General features: G+C 45.0%; 2 protein-coding genes across 2 annotated transcripts in view; one reads left to right on the top strand and one right to left on the bottom strand.

The window, feature by feature from the left end:
- Positions 1 to 3,912, bottom strand: part of HSDL1 (hydroxysteroid dehydrogenase like 1) — an 86,582-nt gene extending 82,670 nt beyond the window's left edge. The window contains exon 1 of the mRNA XM_075008517.1: positions 3,897 to 3,912. The gene's annotated coding sequence lies outside the window, so the exon portion shown is untranslated. The remainder of the gene's footprint in view (positions 1 to 3,896) is intronic.
- LOC142020883 (5-hydroxytryptamine receptor 3A-like) lies at positions 2,449 to 17,379 on the top strand. The gene is made up of 9 exons (XM_075009126.1): positions 2,449 to 2,494; positions 7,334 to 7,494; positions 7,955 to 7,999; positions 8,087 to 8,196; positions 8,812 to 8,981; positions 9,916 to 10,073; positions 11,901 to 12,108; positions 16,156 to 16,365; positions 17,105 to 17,379. The coding sequence occupies exons 1-9, from the start codon at positions 2,449 to 2,451 to the stop codon at positions 17,377 to 17,379; spliced, it is 1,383 nt and encodes a 460-aa protein (XP_074865227.1).

The following is a 17,379-nucleotide window of genomic DNA, read 5'->3' as shown; positions in this document are numbered from 1 at the left end:
TGCCTCTCCCCCGCAGCCCCACCCCACCGCTCCTGCATTTAGAAGACTAGTTGTTTTTGGTTTTTTTGTTTTGTTTTGGTTTTTTTTCAGATAAAGAGAAGAAAGAAAAGAAAATCCTTCCCCTACATTCCTCATGGCTGGAGCTACTCAGCTCTGAGAGGTGTCTTCCTACAAGCAGTCTGTAACATCCAGACATTCTCACTGTGTCTGCTGCCTGGTTCAGTCTCACAGAAAAGTGCTTCACCAGCCAGAGCTAAAAGGGCAGTCTCTCAGGAACAGGGAGCTGAAGTTAAAACTCCTTATGGAAAAGGCATTTCAGTTTTCAGAGGAGTCCTCCACTGCAGGACCATCCCAGGCTAGGTCTACACTGCAGCCTTAATTTGAAATAAGAAATATCCTATTTTAAAACAATGCAAGTGCACATAAAATCTAATTAGAAATGGCACTCAGCTATTTTGAAATAGAGCATCCACACTCATTGAATGCTGAATCAGATATAAGGCCACCCGAAAGCTGTTCAGGCAGGGCATCAGGTCAGCAGTTGCTTCGTGTGGCTGCTGCTTGAGGCTATCTGAGGCTCATGCTTAAAGGGACATCCCTCAACAGCCATATCTCAGGTTTCCCTGCTGGTTTGTCTGGTTCATTGAGGGACAAAAAGTGTTTCCACCATGTGTTCTTATTGCCCTGCCTCAGGACACCACAGCACTCCCTGTCATGGAGCCAGAGCTGTCCCTGGCCAGTCACTAGCTCCTGCTGCAGGTTGTGGAGCACTTTCTGCAGGCTGACTCCCAGGACTTGTAGGAAGCCCGCCCTATGTATGTGTGACAGGGCCTACTCGGGCATCTGTGGGAGCTGATCCACCAGCTAGAGGCCACCCACCAGGGACTGGACCCTGTGCCCCACGGCATCTGGTGTCTGGACATCAGTGTGGACTGGTGGGACCATGTTGTCCTGGAGCAAAGGGGAGACCAGCAATGGTTCCACAACTTGAGGGTGAAGAAGGCAACCTTCCTTGAGCTCTGTGAGTGGCTCACCCCTGCCCTGCAACAATGGGTCATGCACCTGCGGCCCACCATCCCCCTCCTGAAGCACGTCATCATTGCCCTCTGTAAACTCACCACACTGGACAGCAACCGATCCATGGGGAGCCAGTTTTGGCATGGGGAAGTTGACTGTCAGGGTCCTGCTCATGCAGGCACAGGGTTCTCAGGCCACTGGCTCAGAAAGGGGGTGGGAGGATGGGATAGGTGTGCCTGGAGAATGGGTATCAGAAAGATTCAGTCAGACATACTCAAGAATGGGATGCCATGTCAGACATTGGTGATAACATCATGATTCCCCTTGAGTTCAAGAGCGTAACAAGTTAAAGCTGGACAGGAAAACAACAAGGGATAGTACCAACCTCACAGCAAGCAACTATGTTAATAGGGAAAACACTCTAGGCAGTGTCAGCAGGATAGAACTCTAATGCAGTCCTCAAGAAAAGGTGACACAGTAATGAACCCAAATAATTACAGTCCCTCCTATGGAACATGGTCTCCCTGACTAATTCCACAGATCAAGATATAATGTCCATCCCACTTCAGATGAGCATGCCTCAAGTGAGATGATAACTGATTTGAGAGAGGCAGGAATAGTTTAAGCCTGTGGGGTTTTGCCTCAAAGCTATGCTCCCAACATGATAATGTGAGTTATGCCTGGTAGTAGTTGGCTGGGGGTGGAGGGGAAGAGACCGCCAGGGAAACCCCAGTTGCTGCAGAAAATGGATTTGGTAATTCAGCACATGGTCTTGTTCCTTGTGAGCCAGAATGGGAGCAGCCTGGTGTTGGGGGCACTGCTATCCTTTTGCTCAGATGTTAGTCATAGGCAAAGAGAGTAAGTCATGACAATTACAGATCCTACAGAATTGTTCTTTACACCTAGGGATGTTAATCCCAATGTTCTTGTGATAGATCACATCCCTAAATTGACAAATTACCCCGGGAGTTGCTGACCTGAACTCTCTCAGGCTGCATCTACACTGTCGAACTTGCACAGAACAATGGGGATACAGAGATTCAACACTGAGAAAAGGTGGGTTGAATTTCAAGAAGCTTTGCGGACACTTTATCCAAATTTCTTATATATCAATTTTATCTCATAGTGTAGACGCAGCCTCGGAGACCAGGAAATACTATGATTGCTGGATGCTTCTCCCCATCCCTGCCTACAGGGAGGGTTGAGCCCTCACTATATAAAGTATATAAGGTCAAGATGGGGACAAAGTTAGGGCTGGGAACAGGTTGAACAACTCAGATTATATTGTCCTGTTCCTTTCCCGTGTTATGGGGACTTAATGGAAACTTGCCACTCCCTTTAAGGAGACAGGTCTCAAGTAGACAACAAGGAAAGATCCAGTCTTAGTGAAGGAGCTGATCAGGCACTTAGTGGCTGCAGTCTGTGACAAGTATGACAAGATGGCTTTTATTTCTACTGGCCAATTGCATGACAATAGGTAAGTCTTGGACTTAAACCTTTCTTAAGCCGTAGAAACTGGAATGAGCACAGCCTGGTCTTTTCATGCTCCTTTTTTCATACATTTATGAAAACAGAGGGAAATGGATAATTTTTACACAGATGGGGCAGCCATTCTCCAGAAGGGTGTTACCTCAGACCATTTCAGGTCTGGGATAATTTTTCTTGAGCCTGGTTTGCATGTGTTCATTCCTGCTGAGTTTGGTTCTGTGAACTAAAACTTACCTTGAAGCTGACATACTTTGTTATGTTCTCTGAGGGTGTGGAACTGTTTATTCTGATCAATGTCAGAAGTAGAATAGCAGCCTTTGTGGGAAGTGGGTTTTTTTTTTTTATGGGTTGCTACTCGGTAGGGAGCCTTGACTTCCGTCATATGACCTGTTCTATGAAACATGGCTGAAATTCAAAACACATCTACAAAGGACAGCCTCACAAAGTTTATGGATATCCAAACAAAGCAAGTATCAGAGAGGTAGCCATGCTAGTCTGTATCTTACAGAACGACAAGAAGCCCTGTGGTACCTTATAGACTAACAGATATTTTGGAGCATAAGCTTTCGTAGGCAAAGACCCATTTCATCAGTTGCATGAGTTGGTGGGGGAGGGTTTCCAGAGGGGTATTTAAAGAGTATTTAAAGATGTCCCCATTAGACTCTGACAATGGGCCCACATTCCCCTGTCTGATCTGACTTGTTTTTAACTCTTTTGATACATGCTACTGATAATGGGCCATTTCCACCTTGCTGAATAGACCTTGTCAGCTCTGGCCGTCCCTTTTACTGGGACCCCACTCTTTAAATACCGCTGTGGAACACCCCCTCCTCCCCCACCAACACTTATGCATCTGATGAGACAGGTCTTTGCCCATGAAAGCTTATGCTCCAAAATATCTGTTAATCTATAAGGTGCTACAGGACTACTTCTTGTTTTCAAACAGAGCAAAGCATTTCAATTTCGTTTCAAATAACAGATGACAATTTCACATCAACTGCTTTTGATTCTTGGATGCAGATAAAACACAACCCTAGGCTGATTAGGAGGATCTCCATTGGTTAGATTGTTCTGTTATTTACAATATTGCTTTCTGTCAAGTTCTGATTACTGTCTGATCCCCACTCTGACACTCCCAGAGCAGGAGGTGGGAGGGAGAGGCACAGGAGACCTTAAAAATACCTTGCTTCTGCTTAAAGGCTTCCCACAGTCACAGATTCCCTGACCCTGGGAGGGAGCTGTCACCACCTAAGTGAGAAAACCCCTCTTTAAAACCCAGGAAGATACACTTGGGATGTCTCCCTTTAGAGTAACCCCAGGCTCTTAACCCTTCCTTATGAGAGAGCTTGAAAACAAACAGGAAGAAATTAATCTGCAGTCTGGTAACTGACCTTTCAGTCTTAGGCGTGCATATACCCAGAGCCTTCTTGAGGAAACAGGAGTCAAATCATTGCCTTGAAACAAAAAAGGTGATTTATTAACAAAACAAAAGAGTTATGTGGTAAAGCATATTTGGTTGCTCGGTGTTAGAGCAACTGAAAGAGGGCATGTTAAAGCACAGAGAATTGCTTTCCTGGGATTCAGTTTAGAAGTTACAGTGTACAGGGTTGTGTGCGTACATCAACCAGCCTAAGAAGTTCCATGCCAAAGCAAAATAAAAAATAACCTAATCACATCTAACTAAAGATTTTCTTTTGGCTTATGTATTTATATGGCCAGATCGCAACATAGCCTGGATATTTACTGAATTCCTTAAGCCCTACTCAGACTTAAACATCTCTGTGTCTCTCTCTTCTGGCCACAGGAAAAAAAAATACAGCAGGTAGCTGCTTTAATTCAAAAGATCCCTCACTCTTTCCATTGGCTCCCCTGGTTGCTTGCCAACAGAGAACCCACTCTCTCTGGGTTTCACCTTTTACAGGCATTCATTTATGACAGTCTGTGATGGAGGACAGTCAATCCCATGAGTGCATCTTGTTAGCTGGCTGTTGCCCTTCCACTCTTCTCTGCTCCAAGAGCCCCTGCTGGCTGTTGCCCTTGCTGGGTGAGACTGGTGGGACCATCCAGCTAAGTCACCTGGTTAATAAGCAAATGGATGAACTCCTTTTCTGGGTAACAAAGTTCAACATATGGCAGCCCTCAGAAGGGTCTTTGGCCCCATCTCTGGGCCTGTTTACATTTTCAGCCCTTTCATGGGCTTTCAGTAGGAAGTCTTGTTCCCTAGACTTAAATCACTTTTTCCATGGCCAGTAGGGAAACTCAGCCCATGCACTACTCCAGGTCCCAACTCACAGACCCAAAGCAGCAGCCATGTACTTCTTCCCTTAATAGTTGCCGCTGCTATATCCTCTGGGCTGCATTTCATTCAGACCCTTCACTGATTACCTGAGGGTTACACTCTGTGAGTTCTCTCTGTCTAAGCCCTGATGGATCAAGGTCTCTTCCCGGCCTCCTTACCTGGAGAGTTTATTTTCCAGCTCTTCCTCACATTTCTGGTTCCAGGCAGCAGCTCACCCACTCAAGCCCTACAGCTCTTTTTAACGGAAGCTACTGCACTCTGTGTAGCTGCTTCCTGACAGTCTTTCTCGGCGGGCCTGAAGACCAACCTTCAGTGCTTCTTTCCTGGGGTGGGGTCTGATAGAGCCTCCAGGGCTCCAGCAGGGGCCCTGAATGGGTCTGGTACATCCCATCACACAGCCTAAAAATGACTAGCATTCTTCAGGAAACACAGTTGCTAGGGTTTTCTGCTTTGATCCATTGTAGCTCCATATATAAGAAATAAGTAATGCAGGGAGGAAGTTTACCTTTGGAGAAAAAGACTAGAATGAAGCTTCTGCAGGGTAAAGAATTACAGATGTGTCATAAATAATTATAATGTTGCTTCTTCCAGAGTGTATTCTGCATAGAATCCTAGGGCTGGGAAAGATCTCAGGAGGTCATCAAATCCGGCTCCCTGCCCAAAGCAGGATCAACCCTGATTAAATCATCCCACCCAGGACTCAGTCAAGCCAGGATATAAAAACCTCTAGGGTTGGAGATTCCACCACCTCTCTAGGCAGCCAATTCCAGTGCTTCTCCACCCTGCTAGTAACATTGTTTTTCCTAACATCCAACCTAGATCTCCCTGCACTGCAACTTGAGACCATTTCTCCTTGTTCTGCCATTTGTCACTACTGAGAACACCCTCTTTTCATACTCTTTAGAATCCCCCTTCAGGAAGTTGAAGGCCGTTATCAAATCATCTCTCTTCTTTTCTGTAAATCCCCCAGCCTCTCCTTGCAGGTCATGTGCTCCAACCCCTAATCATTTTGGTTGCCCTCTGCTGGACTTCTCTAAGGCATCCATATCCTTTCTATACCGGAGGACCCAGAACTGGACAAAATACTCCAGATGTGGCCCCACCAGTGCCAAATAAAGGGGAATAATAACTTCTCTAGGCCTGCTGGAAATGCTCCTCCTAGTACACCCCAATATGCCATTAGCCTTCTTGGCTACAAGGGCACACTGTTACTGTAATATCCAGCCTCTCATCCACTGTAATCCCCAGGTTCTTTTCTGCTGTACTGCTAGTTAGCCAGTCATTTCCCAGACTGTAACAATGCTTGGGATTCCTTCATCCTGCACTTATCCTTATTGAATCTCATCAGATTTCTTTTGAGCCAATCCTCCAATTTGTCTGGGTCACTCTGGACCCTGTTCCTACCCTCCAATGTATCTACCTGTCCCACTATTGTAGTGTCTTCAGCAAATTTGCTGAGGGTGCAATCCATCCCCTCATCCAGATCATTAATGATGTTGAACAACACCAACTCTAAAACTGATCCTTGGGGCACTCCACTTGAAACTGACCGCCAGCCAGACATGGAGCCATTGGGCCCAACCATCTAGCCAGCTTTCTATCCACCTTACAATCCATGTAGCCAATCCATATTTCCTTCACTTGTGGGCAAGAATATTATGGGAGACAGTATCAAAACCTTTGCTGAAGTCAAGATATATCACATCCATTGACTTCTCCATGTCCACTGAGCCAGTTACCTCATCAAAGAAGCTAATCAGATTGGTCAGGCATGACTTGTCCTTAGCAAATCCATATTGACTATTCCTGATTACTTTCCCCTCTTCCAAGTACTTCAAAATGAATTCTGTGAGGATCCCCTCCGTGATTTTTCTGGGGACTGCGGTAAGGCTGACTAGTCTATAGTTACCTATCAATTCAAGACCATCCATTTGATGGGGCATTTTGCTGGTAATGCAGAATGCTGTAGCGGTGGGTTATTACCAGCTGAAGATGCCTCGTGTGAAATAAGCTGGTGATCTCTATCCAGGGAGCTGTAAGGATTGACTGTAGCTGTTAGTGGTGGCTAAGTGATTTGAAGACGGAAATGCTTTATAAGGGCTAAGTATGAATACTGGTTCTTCTTGGGACAAGTGTCTTCCCTACAAAACTCCCCATTACAGCCAGTTAGCACCTTTGTTGAAGCAGACAGGCCAAGTGCGGAGCTGAGAATGAGGAATGAGTTATCCTCACATCCTCTCAGGTGTTAGGGCTGAGTCCCGCTGCAGGAGAGATGTGAAGGTGTTTGCCTTAGTGCTCTCTGTGTGTCACTGTATGTTACTGGCCTACAGATAGAGAGAAGATGTCAGTTTTCAAGGGTCTCACATGAGGACAATCAGCATCACTGAATTCACCCATGGCCTCTAGACTAATAAGAGAAGACCAGCCCTGGAACTAGATGCATGCAGTGCATTTGAGAGCTCCAGGATGGGAGCCCAGCTACCCTTATCAGTAGCACTGAAAGGGCCCTCTTTGTTTCTCTGGGAACAGGTCCGACAGACGGCCAGGAGACCTGCAGTTATTGGGATGTGATGAACAACCTGAGTATTGCAGACACTAATCCTCGCCTGATGAGCGTGCGCCCAGTGACTGACTGGAGAGTGCCCTCCATCGTCAGAATTGATGTCACCTTGCATGCCATACTGGACTTGGTGAGGGAATCCACAAGTGCATGGGTGAAAATCCCTGCATCTCCTCAGCTTGTCTCAGGGGTCTGCACTGATACAGTCATACTGCTTGCTTGTTAAGTCCTGGCTTGACAAGGTCCTGGCTGGGATGACTTAGATGGGGTTGATCTGCTTGAAGCAGGGTGCTGGACTAGATGACCTCCTAAGGTCCCTTCCAGCCCTAGGATTCTATGATTCTACACTGCAGTATTAATTTCTCTGTGCAACAGATCCCTTCCTTCTAATCACTGGCCTGTAAGAGGGCAGGAACACTCATAACATTTGCTCTAACCCCACTCAGCCACTCCCATTAACTGCTGGTATCTCAACTTCCTTCCAGGTCTCACTAACCTGCATGTAGCCGTCATTACCCAGGTTCAGGAAGTTTTGTGCATTTTTATTAGTGACACAATAGCTATGAACTCAGTTCTTTCTCTTCCTCTAGGATGAGAAGTTGCAAATCCTCACGTCTCTAGTGCAATTTGAAATGGTGAGGATCATCTTCTGAATTTGTCATGTCACTGTGTCGTAGTCACTACATCTGGATCTTACCCTAACAATCCATTTCTTTTTTCAGAGCTGGAAAAATCAGTTCCTCATTTGGGATCCCCAAAGCTTCTGCGGAATCTCTAAAATCTCCATCCCTGTGGACTCAGTATGGGAGCCTGACTTCTATGTCTCTGAAATGTAAATTCTCAGTGCTAAGTTGAGCATGAGGTGCCCCTTTCTTTCAGCGTCAATATTGGGGATGAGGCAGTGAGTTGCTGGTGAATAACATGGCTGAGTAACAAGCAGTAATTTACTGGAACTCTCGTTTGCTTTTGTATCAAAATGACACAAAAATTAACTTCATGGCATTGATCTTCTCAACTAGCATTACATACTGCAACTTACTATAAGGTATTATCCAACAGAAATTCAGATTCATCCTTTTCTCTCTTCCCTCCGTTGCTAGGCTACCCAAGCTAGGGCTACACTACCAAGTTACTGTGAGACAACAGTAGTTATCGTGAAATAACTCTGCTGTCTTCTAGGCTATGCACACACTATTTTGAAATGGCTTTTAGGTGTGGACGCGTTATTTCGAAATAAGTTATTTTGAACTGAGGACTTCAAAATATCTTAGTCCAAAGTAATGCTGCAGTGTAACCATCATCCCATTGTTATTATATATATGCATGGATCAATGGCATTCTTATTCCTTCCCACCCCTCTGTTCCTATTGGCAATGCATTGGCAAAGACCCCTGCACTCTTCAAGGAGCCAGTCTTGATACTTACAATAAATTTCTTCCTTCTTTAGGACTGAAGATCCTCAATCCCCCACAGTTCCTTTCCTGTCCCTTTCTAGCGATGGCATCATCAAGCAACGGAAACCAATCAGGATAGTGAGCACTTGCAGCTTGGATATTTACAAATTTCCATTTGACACCCAGAAGTGCAATCTGACCTTTCATCCCTATGTGCATACAGGTATGTGGGCTGACACAGGATGCTGGGGGATCCATTTAGCACCTAGGTCTGGTGAACAAAGTTTTTACCCTTAGAGACCATTCAGCAGAAATCAGACTGTCCACCGGGCACTTACAGAGACTGCCTGGAGAAGGCATAGACAATTCCCAAACATGGGAGGGACTTTGTTTAATTCCCTCCCAACTTGGCCAATGGATGTTCTTCCAGAAAGTACAAAAGTGCTTTACCCTAATTGGGAATTAAGGATGAGTCAGCTCAGTAGGTTTGGGGCTTCCGCTGAGATACACGCGCAGCCTGACAAAATGCTCTGCATGAGTGAGCTTTCAGCCTTGCCCAACTCCTTAACTGCCCCTTCCTGCTCTTCTGATGATAGCTTCAGGCTGGCTGGTGTCTGAGTCGTGAACGAGCGTGCAATAGACTCCAGTGTGCATGCTGGGCACAACTGAGTGCCATGCCGAGGAACACACAGGCACTATTCCTCTCGGGCACTGGCGTCCCTACCAACAGGCAGACACTGGGACCTTCACCCTGTCCTAATGTTCTGACGTCTCTTTTGTGCTGGGGAGCACTGGACTGTAACTGGAGCTGCCCTGGCAGCGCCACCTCTCGCTGTCCAGCATGGCCCCGTGACTGGCCCTGGCAATGCCATGCTGAAGGTGAGAGCACAGGAGGGGGTGAATGCTCTAACATTCTTGCAGGAGTGGTGTGATCAAGCCCTTCTACACACTGTCTGAATCAGCACCTGCCCATCATTATCCCAGTGGACACCCCTGCCGGAATGAGCTTACCTCACACACCCGGGTGATTGCTGACCACACGGCTGCAACGGTTTTCTTCATTGGCAGAAGCTCTTCCAAATGCAGCAGAGCAGAGATACGTCCGATTCCCTGGGCGTGGGTTAACCCTTCTCACTCTTCTTTCAAACCTAAAACAGTTCAGGACATCGTTCTGGTGCCCAAGTCCAACTCCTCTGCAGTGACCCAAGCTTCCCGGGAGAATTATGCCAAAAGCGAATGGCTCCTTGGCCAAGTGGATGTTCTCAGCTATAATGTATCTGCTGAGGAGGAAGACTGGAGTCAAGTCACCTATCAGGTAGGACTGTAAACAACACACTTTGCACATGTACCTTATAACTAACTGAGTTTAGGAATTTGATCCCAAACTATATGTATTTAATAATCCAATTGGCAGAACTTTTGTCTATCCCGCCTACTCAAAATCCACCCTCCACCTAATCTAGTTTTACACACAGCTTTTTGAGTTCCCAAGTGATTGGGACACAGATTTCCCCTAGCTCCTGCTCTAAGAATGGAGTGGAAAGGACTCTACAACAATTTCTCTATATCATATTGTTTTCTTTCTTGGCTGGTGATGCTAGAAAACATCTTATTGCCATAGGCTTTTTCTTGTAACTTGCTGGCTTGCACAATTTGGCCTCACTATAGTGATACACACAATTTTATATATAAACTTTTTTTTCAAGCTTGTTACCCAAGGAATATTATTGCCAAATCCCTTGTCCAGCCTTGATCATCCTTTGCCCTGACTATTCAAAGCCCCTAAGCTCTGGCCTTCCACCTCTTTCTTCCCTAACCATCCATAGTCTCTGCCTGAAGTTCACGTTTCTTTCACTGCTCCAGTCACAGCAAAGATCACTGGTTGCCTTTAACTGGCTGCCTGTCTTTCTCTGCAGCAAATTTGAACAACTTATCCTTTCCTTTGGGGCCTCATATTATTTCCGCATCCACTTAACATATGTCACTGCTGTGAATTCTTCCTCCCTTTTCAGTTACTTCATCTCTTGTTTCTGCTCTCAGCTTTGTGCCTGCTGTGTTTCTGTAACTCACTGCAGAGGTAACATTGAACCTCCTTTCTTCCCCCTTTCTCTGCTCCTTCAAACAAGACTTTATACCCCTTTTGCCCAGGCACCCTTCCTAATCCTTGCACCATTATCTCTATAACATCCTGTGCTGAAATGCTCCTGCAGTTTGTTTTTATCAGTGCTTTTTCTCCTAGGAAAAAAAAAAGTGCCAAAACTCAAGTCCTCATAGGGGTTAGGGCGCTTAGTTTTAATGCCCTGGTCCCTGCACTGCTGCGGGACCAGTGGTGGCTCCCACCGGGACCCCGCACTGCAGTAGGGTGGCAGGGGCTCCTGTCCGGTTCTCATGCAGCTGTGGGACTGGCAGGGGCTCCTCTCCCCAGACCAGCACTGCTGAGGGACCAGCAGTGAAATTTCTTCTGGTGTTCTAATGAAAAAGGTGCCAGAGGTCCATTCCGGTGCGATCCACCAGAGAAAAAGTCCTGGTTGTCTCTTAGGCTACGTCTACACAGCAGCACTATTTCAAAACAATCCATTCCAGAATAGCTAATCAGGAATAATTTATTTCAAATTAACACAGCTACACACAAGAGTGCATTTCTAAATAGCACCCAGCTATTTCTGGATCGCATGTCCCGTCCCATAGTGCCTATTTCAAAATAGACCCATGGGAAGCCATTATGGCTCATTTCAAAATAGTGCTATTCCATGTCTTACCAGTACCTATTTCAAAATTGCTCTTTCGAAACAGGCATTATTACTCCTGCAGGAGGAATTTGAAACAATGCGCCCGCCATTTCGAATTCATTTCAAACTCGTGTGCGCGTAGCGTAGATGCTCGCAAAGTTATTTCAAAATAATGGCTGCTAGCTCAAAATAACTTTGCTGTGCGGCTGTAGCCTTAGATAATACATTCTTCAGGACAGCAAACCTCGTCCTGTTATTTGCCTTGTAAAACCAAAGGTACGACTATACTTTTTTTGGTCTGCATAAAGAAATACTCACCCAACGGCCCAGACAGACAGAAGACAGTCCCCTTTCTGTAAGCATGGGGAGGCGACTGGTTTAGTACACTGCTCACAAGTGTTGCTCTTGAACAGATAACCATACAGAGGGTACCAATCCTGTATGTCATCAATCTCATAGTCCCTGCTGGTTTCCTGGTGCTTGTGGATGTTGCCAGCATGTTCATACCGATGGAAGGAGGCGAGCGGCTGGGGTTTAAAATAACAGTTGTTCTGGGATTCTCTGTGCTCTTGCTGATACTGAACGACTTGCTTCCAAACTCAGAAGTCACACCAATCCTGGGTAAGAGCTGCAGTCTGGTATTACTATTATTTTACTTAAGCAGCCCCCGCGAGCTCTGACCCCGATGAGACTATGCACCTGTACAAATAAATGGTAAGAAACAGTTCTGCCCCCACAAGCTTCAATAGCCAAGTGAGGCTGAAAGGGGATGCAGAGCAGGGACCTGATTTGCCAAAAGTCACACAGTAGCTTAGTGCCAAAGATGGGATTTGCATGCAGGTTACTGAAATCTCCGTCCATTGTCATAGCAACTGGCCTACACAGAACATAAGGACATAAGAACGGCCTTACTGGGTCAGACCAAGGGTCAATCTAGCCCAGTATCCTGTCTGCCGACAGTGACCAATGCCAGGTGCCCCAGAGGGGGTGAACTGAAGACAATGATCAAGTGATTTGTCTCCTGCCATCCATCTTCCGCCTTCGACAAAAGGCTAGTCACCATACCTTACCCCTTGCTAATACCCATCTATGGACCTAACCTCCAAATATTTATCAAGCTCTTTTTTAAACTCTGTTAGAGTCCTGGCCTTCACAGCATCCTCTGGCAAGGAGTTCCACAGGTTGACTGTGTGCTGTGTGAAGAAAAACTTTCTTGTATTAGTTTTGAACCTGCTACCCATTAATTTCATTTGGTGTCCTCTAGTTCTTATATTATGGGAACAAGTAAATAACTTTTCTGTATTCACTTTCTCCACACCATTCATGATTTTATATACCTCTATCATATTGCCCCTCAGTCTCCTCTTTTCTAGACTGAAAAGTCCCAGTCTCTCTAGCCTCTCCTTATATGGGACCCGTTCCAAACCCTTAATCATTTTAGTTGCCCTTTTCTGAACCTTTTCTAATGCCAATATATCGTTTTTGAGGTGAGGAGACCACATCTGCATGCAGTACGCAAAATGTGGGCGTACCATAGTTTTGTATAGAGGAAGTAAGATATTCTTCGTCTTATTTTCTATCCCTTTTTTAATTATTCCTAACATCCTATTTGCTTTACTGACTGCCACTGCACACTGCATGGATGTTTTCAGAGAACTATCCACTATAATTCCAAGATCCCTTTCCTGATCTGTTGTATCTAAATTTGCCCCCATCACATTGTATGTATAATTGGGGTTATTTTTCCCAATGTGCATTACCTTCCACTTACTCACATTAAATTTCATTTGCCATTTTGCTGCCCAATCACTCAGTTTGCTGAGATCGTTTTGAAGTTCTTCACAGTCTGCTTTGGTTTTGACTGTCCTGAACAGTTTGGTGTCATCTGCAAACTTTGCCACCTCACTGCTCACCCCTTTCTCTAGATCACTGACGAATAAGTTGAACAAGATTGGTCCCAGGACTGACCCTTGGGGAATGCTGCTATTTACCCCCTTCCATTGTGGAAATTTACCATTTATTCCTACCCGTTGTTTCCTGTCTTTTAACCAGTTCCCAAACCATGAAAGGATCCTTCCTCCTATCCCATGACCACCTAATTTACATAAAAGCCTTTGGTGAGGGACCGTGTCAAAGGCGTTCTGGAAATCTAAGTATACTACGTCTACTGGATCCCCCCTGTCCGCATGCTTGTTAACCCCTTCAAAGAACTCTAACAGATTAGTAAGACACGACTTCCCTTTACAGAAGCCATGTTGACTTTTGCTCAACAAATCATGGTCTTCTACGTGTCTGACAATTTTATTCTTTACTATTGTTTCTACTAATTTGCCGGGTACTGATGTTAGACTTACTGGTCTATAATTGCCAGGGTCTCCTTTAGAGCCCTTTTTAAACAGTGGTGTTATATTAGCTGTCTTCCAATCATTGGGTACTGAAGCTGGTTTAAAGGATAAGTTACATTTCACATTTGAGTTCTTTCAGAACCCTTGGGTAAATACCATCTGGTCCCAGAGACTTGTGACTGTTTAGCTTATCAATTAGTTCCAAAACCTCCTCTAATGACACTTCAATCTGGGACAGTTCCTCAGATTTGTCACCTATAAAAGATGGCGCAGATTTGGGAATCTCCCTAACATCCTCAGCCGTGAAGACTGAAGCAAAGAAATAATTTAGTTTTTCCGCAATGGCATTGTCTTCCTTGATTGCTCCTTTTATGTCTCTGTCGTCCAGGGGCCCCACTGCTTTTTTAGCAGGCTTCCTGCCTCTAATGTATTTAAAAAACATTTTACTATTGTTTTTTGAATTTATGGCTAACTATTCCTCAAAATCTTTTTTGGCTTTTCTTATTACATTTTTACATTTAATTTAGCAGTGTTTATGTTCCTTTCTATTTTGATCACTAGGATTTGACTTCCACTTTTTAAAAGATGCCTCTTTATCTCTCACTGCCTCTTTTACATGGTTGTTAAGCCATGGTGGCTCTTTTTTAAGTCTCTTACTGTGTTTTTAAGTTGGGCCTCTAATATGGTATCTTTGAAAAGTTTTCACGCAGCTTGCAGGGATTTTACTCTAGTTACTCTACCTTTTAATTTCTGTTTAACTAACCTCCTCATTTTTGTGTAATTCCCCTTTCTGAAATTAAATACCAGAGTGTTGGACTGTTGCGATGTTCTTCCCAACACAGAAATATTAAATGTTATTATGTTATGGTCACTATTTCCAAGTGGTGCTGTAATAGTTACCTCTTGGACCAGATCCTGTGTTCCACTCAGTACTAAATCAAGAATTGCCTCTCCCCTTGTGGGTTCATGTACCAGCTGCTCCAAGAAGCAGTCATTTAAGGCATCAAGAAATTTTCTCTCTGAATCCCTTCCTGAGGTGACATGTACCCAGTCAATATGGGGGTAATTGAAATCCCCCATTATTAGTGAGTTTTTTATTTTGATAGCCTCTCTAATCTCCCTTAGCATTTCAGCATCACTATCACTGTCCTGGTCAGGTGGTCGATAATATATCCCTAGTGCTATATTCCCATCAGAGGAAGGACTTGCTATCCATAGTGATTCTATGGCACATTTTGATTCATTTAGGATTTTTATTTCATTTGATGCTATATTATCTTTCACATACAGTACCACTCCGCCACCCGCTCGACCCATTTTGTCCTTCCAATATATTTTATATCCCAGTATGATAGTGTCCCACTGATTGTCCTTATTCCACCAGGTTTCCGTGATGCCTATTATGTCAATCTCCTCCTTTGATATGAGGTACTCTAATTCACCCATCTTATTAGACAGACTTCTAGCATTTGTGTAAAAGCACTTTAAAAAACCATCACTATTCATATGCCTGCCCTTCCCTGACGTATTGGATTCTTTTATATGTGATTTTCTCTCATCTGATCTGGCCCATACTTTATCATCTCCCTTCTTCTCTTTCTGACTGAATTCTAGAGAATCTCTATCAGTGGAGTGTCACCTCAGAGAAGTCTCCATCCGATGCACGTGCTTCTCCGCACCAGTCGGCTTTCCCCCATCTCTTAGTTTAAACACTGCTCTACGACCTTTTTAATGTTTAATGCCAGCAGCCTGGAGACACCTTGGTTTAGGTGGAGCCCATCCTTCCTGTATAGGCTCCCCCCTACCCCAAAAGTGTCCCCAGTTCCTAATAAATCTAAACCCGTCTTCCCTACACCATCGTCTCATCCACAGAAGACTTCATGAAGTGCCCTAGTAATACCGTAGTGCAGATCAAATTTACCATTCAGTGCCGTTGATGGCCATTACACAATAAGACACACAACCACGTTGGCTGGGAGCCAAGATGGTACTTCCATGTTACAATACTGAGCCCTGCAAGTCTGAAATTTAGGTGCCTAAAACACCACTACAGGTTGAACCTCTCTAGCCCAGCACCCTCAGGATCTGACCAGTGCTTCAACATCCCAGCTGAGTGCTTTAACCCCTGGGATAAAGGTTATAAAATAGACTGATCCTCTCCTCCCACATCTTCTTTGGGTTTTAAATAGGACCTCATCTGGCCCCACACTCTGCGAGCATTCTGCCACGTTAGCATTTACGTGCCCTTGTGGATCTTGGCCATTGTGGCAAGGTGCCATTCATGATCAAAGAGATATGCTTATTCTATTGTAATTATTTCCAGGTGTTTTCTGTGCTGTGTGCCTGGTGATCATGATCATCAGCATCATCGACTCCATCTTCATTTCCTACATGCTGCATCTTTCTGCAGTGAGACCAGATGTGCCCCAGTGGCTGAAGATCTGGGTGCTGAAACATTTGGCCTTTATACTTCGCATTGACACAACAGGAGTTACTGAAAGCATTACTAGGGGAGTCAACAACACAGACAAAGGTACCTGCTGGGGTTAATCCAACAGGAGAACAAGCTGGGCACCAAACTCCCTTAGGGTCCCTTGTGCATCTCAGCCACTAACCAGGAATGCCCCTGTCAGGATGACTCTGCACTGCAACTACTTGTAGATAATGTTTCTTGAATGAGGGAAATATGCAGTTGCTACTGCCCTGGAGTGAGGTGGGTGGTGCGGGAGGTTTACTCATTACTTTCCCTCATTACTAGGAACAACGCTCCCAACCCCTACATGGCAACAGAGTCCAGCACATAAAAGAACCAACTTTGGTTTCAGCAACAATATGTTATTTTCACAAAAATCATGCCCAGAGCTCAGATCTGGTGAGCTCTGGCTGATTTTGTATAGAAAAGAACTAGTGAGATCCTATTAACAAGCGATTTGCACAAAGTGAGTGAAGTCACTTCATTAAGCAGGCCCTGGGACGGGAGGCAGATTTCGTCCATCAGTGATCCACTGCATAAATCCGGTTTATTAACTAAGTAGTTGATTGCTGTAATCAGTAACATCTGGTGGCCATGCAGGCACTGCTTAGAGTACAGGCCTGAGGGGTGGTGTCCGCTTCTTACTCTGCCACAGTCCTGCTGAAGGCAAGTCACTGAGCCACTGTCTTCTTTGGAAGCTAATCAGCATTTCCCAGACCACCTCTGATATACCGGAAAAATTCACAGACACACGTTCAACACCCTAACATACAACTGGTTTCTCTGGTTGTGACTGCAGCTACCTCTGTGGCGGAAAATGAAGCAGACACGCACAGCAGGAGGTGCTTGCAAAAAGACCATGACAGCACAGAAGTTAAACTGCTGAAGAAGGTGCTCCTGGAGCTCTTAATGATCCGGCGTCACATGATCATGAGCAAAAGAGAAGAGGAGGCCAAATCAGAGTGGCATAAGGTGGCCTTTGTCCTTGACAGGTTCATCCTGATCTGCTACCTTCTAACGGTGTCTGTTATTTTGATAACAGTTGTGGTAGTTTGGGCTTTCGAAGGTGTTTAG

This window comes from Carettochelys insculpta, chromosome 14, assembly GCF_033958435.1.
Source record: "Carettochelys insculpta isolate YL-2023 chromosome 14, ASM3395843v1, whole genome shotgun sequence".
Classification (NCBI taxonomy): Eukaryota; Metazoa; Chordata; order Testudines; family Carettochelyidae; genus Carettochelys; species Carettochelys insculpta.
The sequence above is the reverse complement of the archived record's forward strand: the minus strand, read 5'-3'. Positions and strand labels throughout refer to the sequence as shown.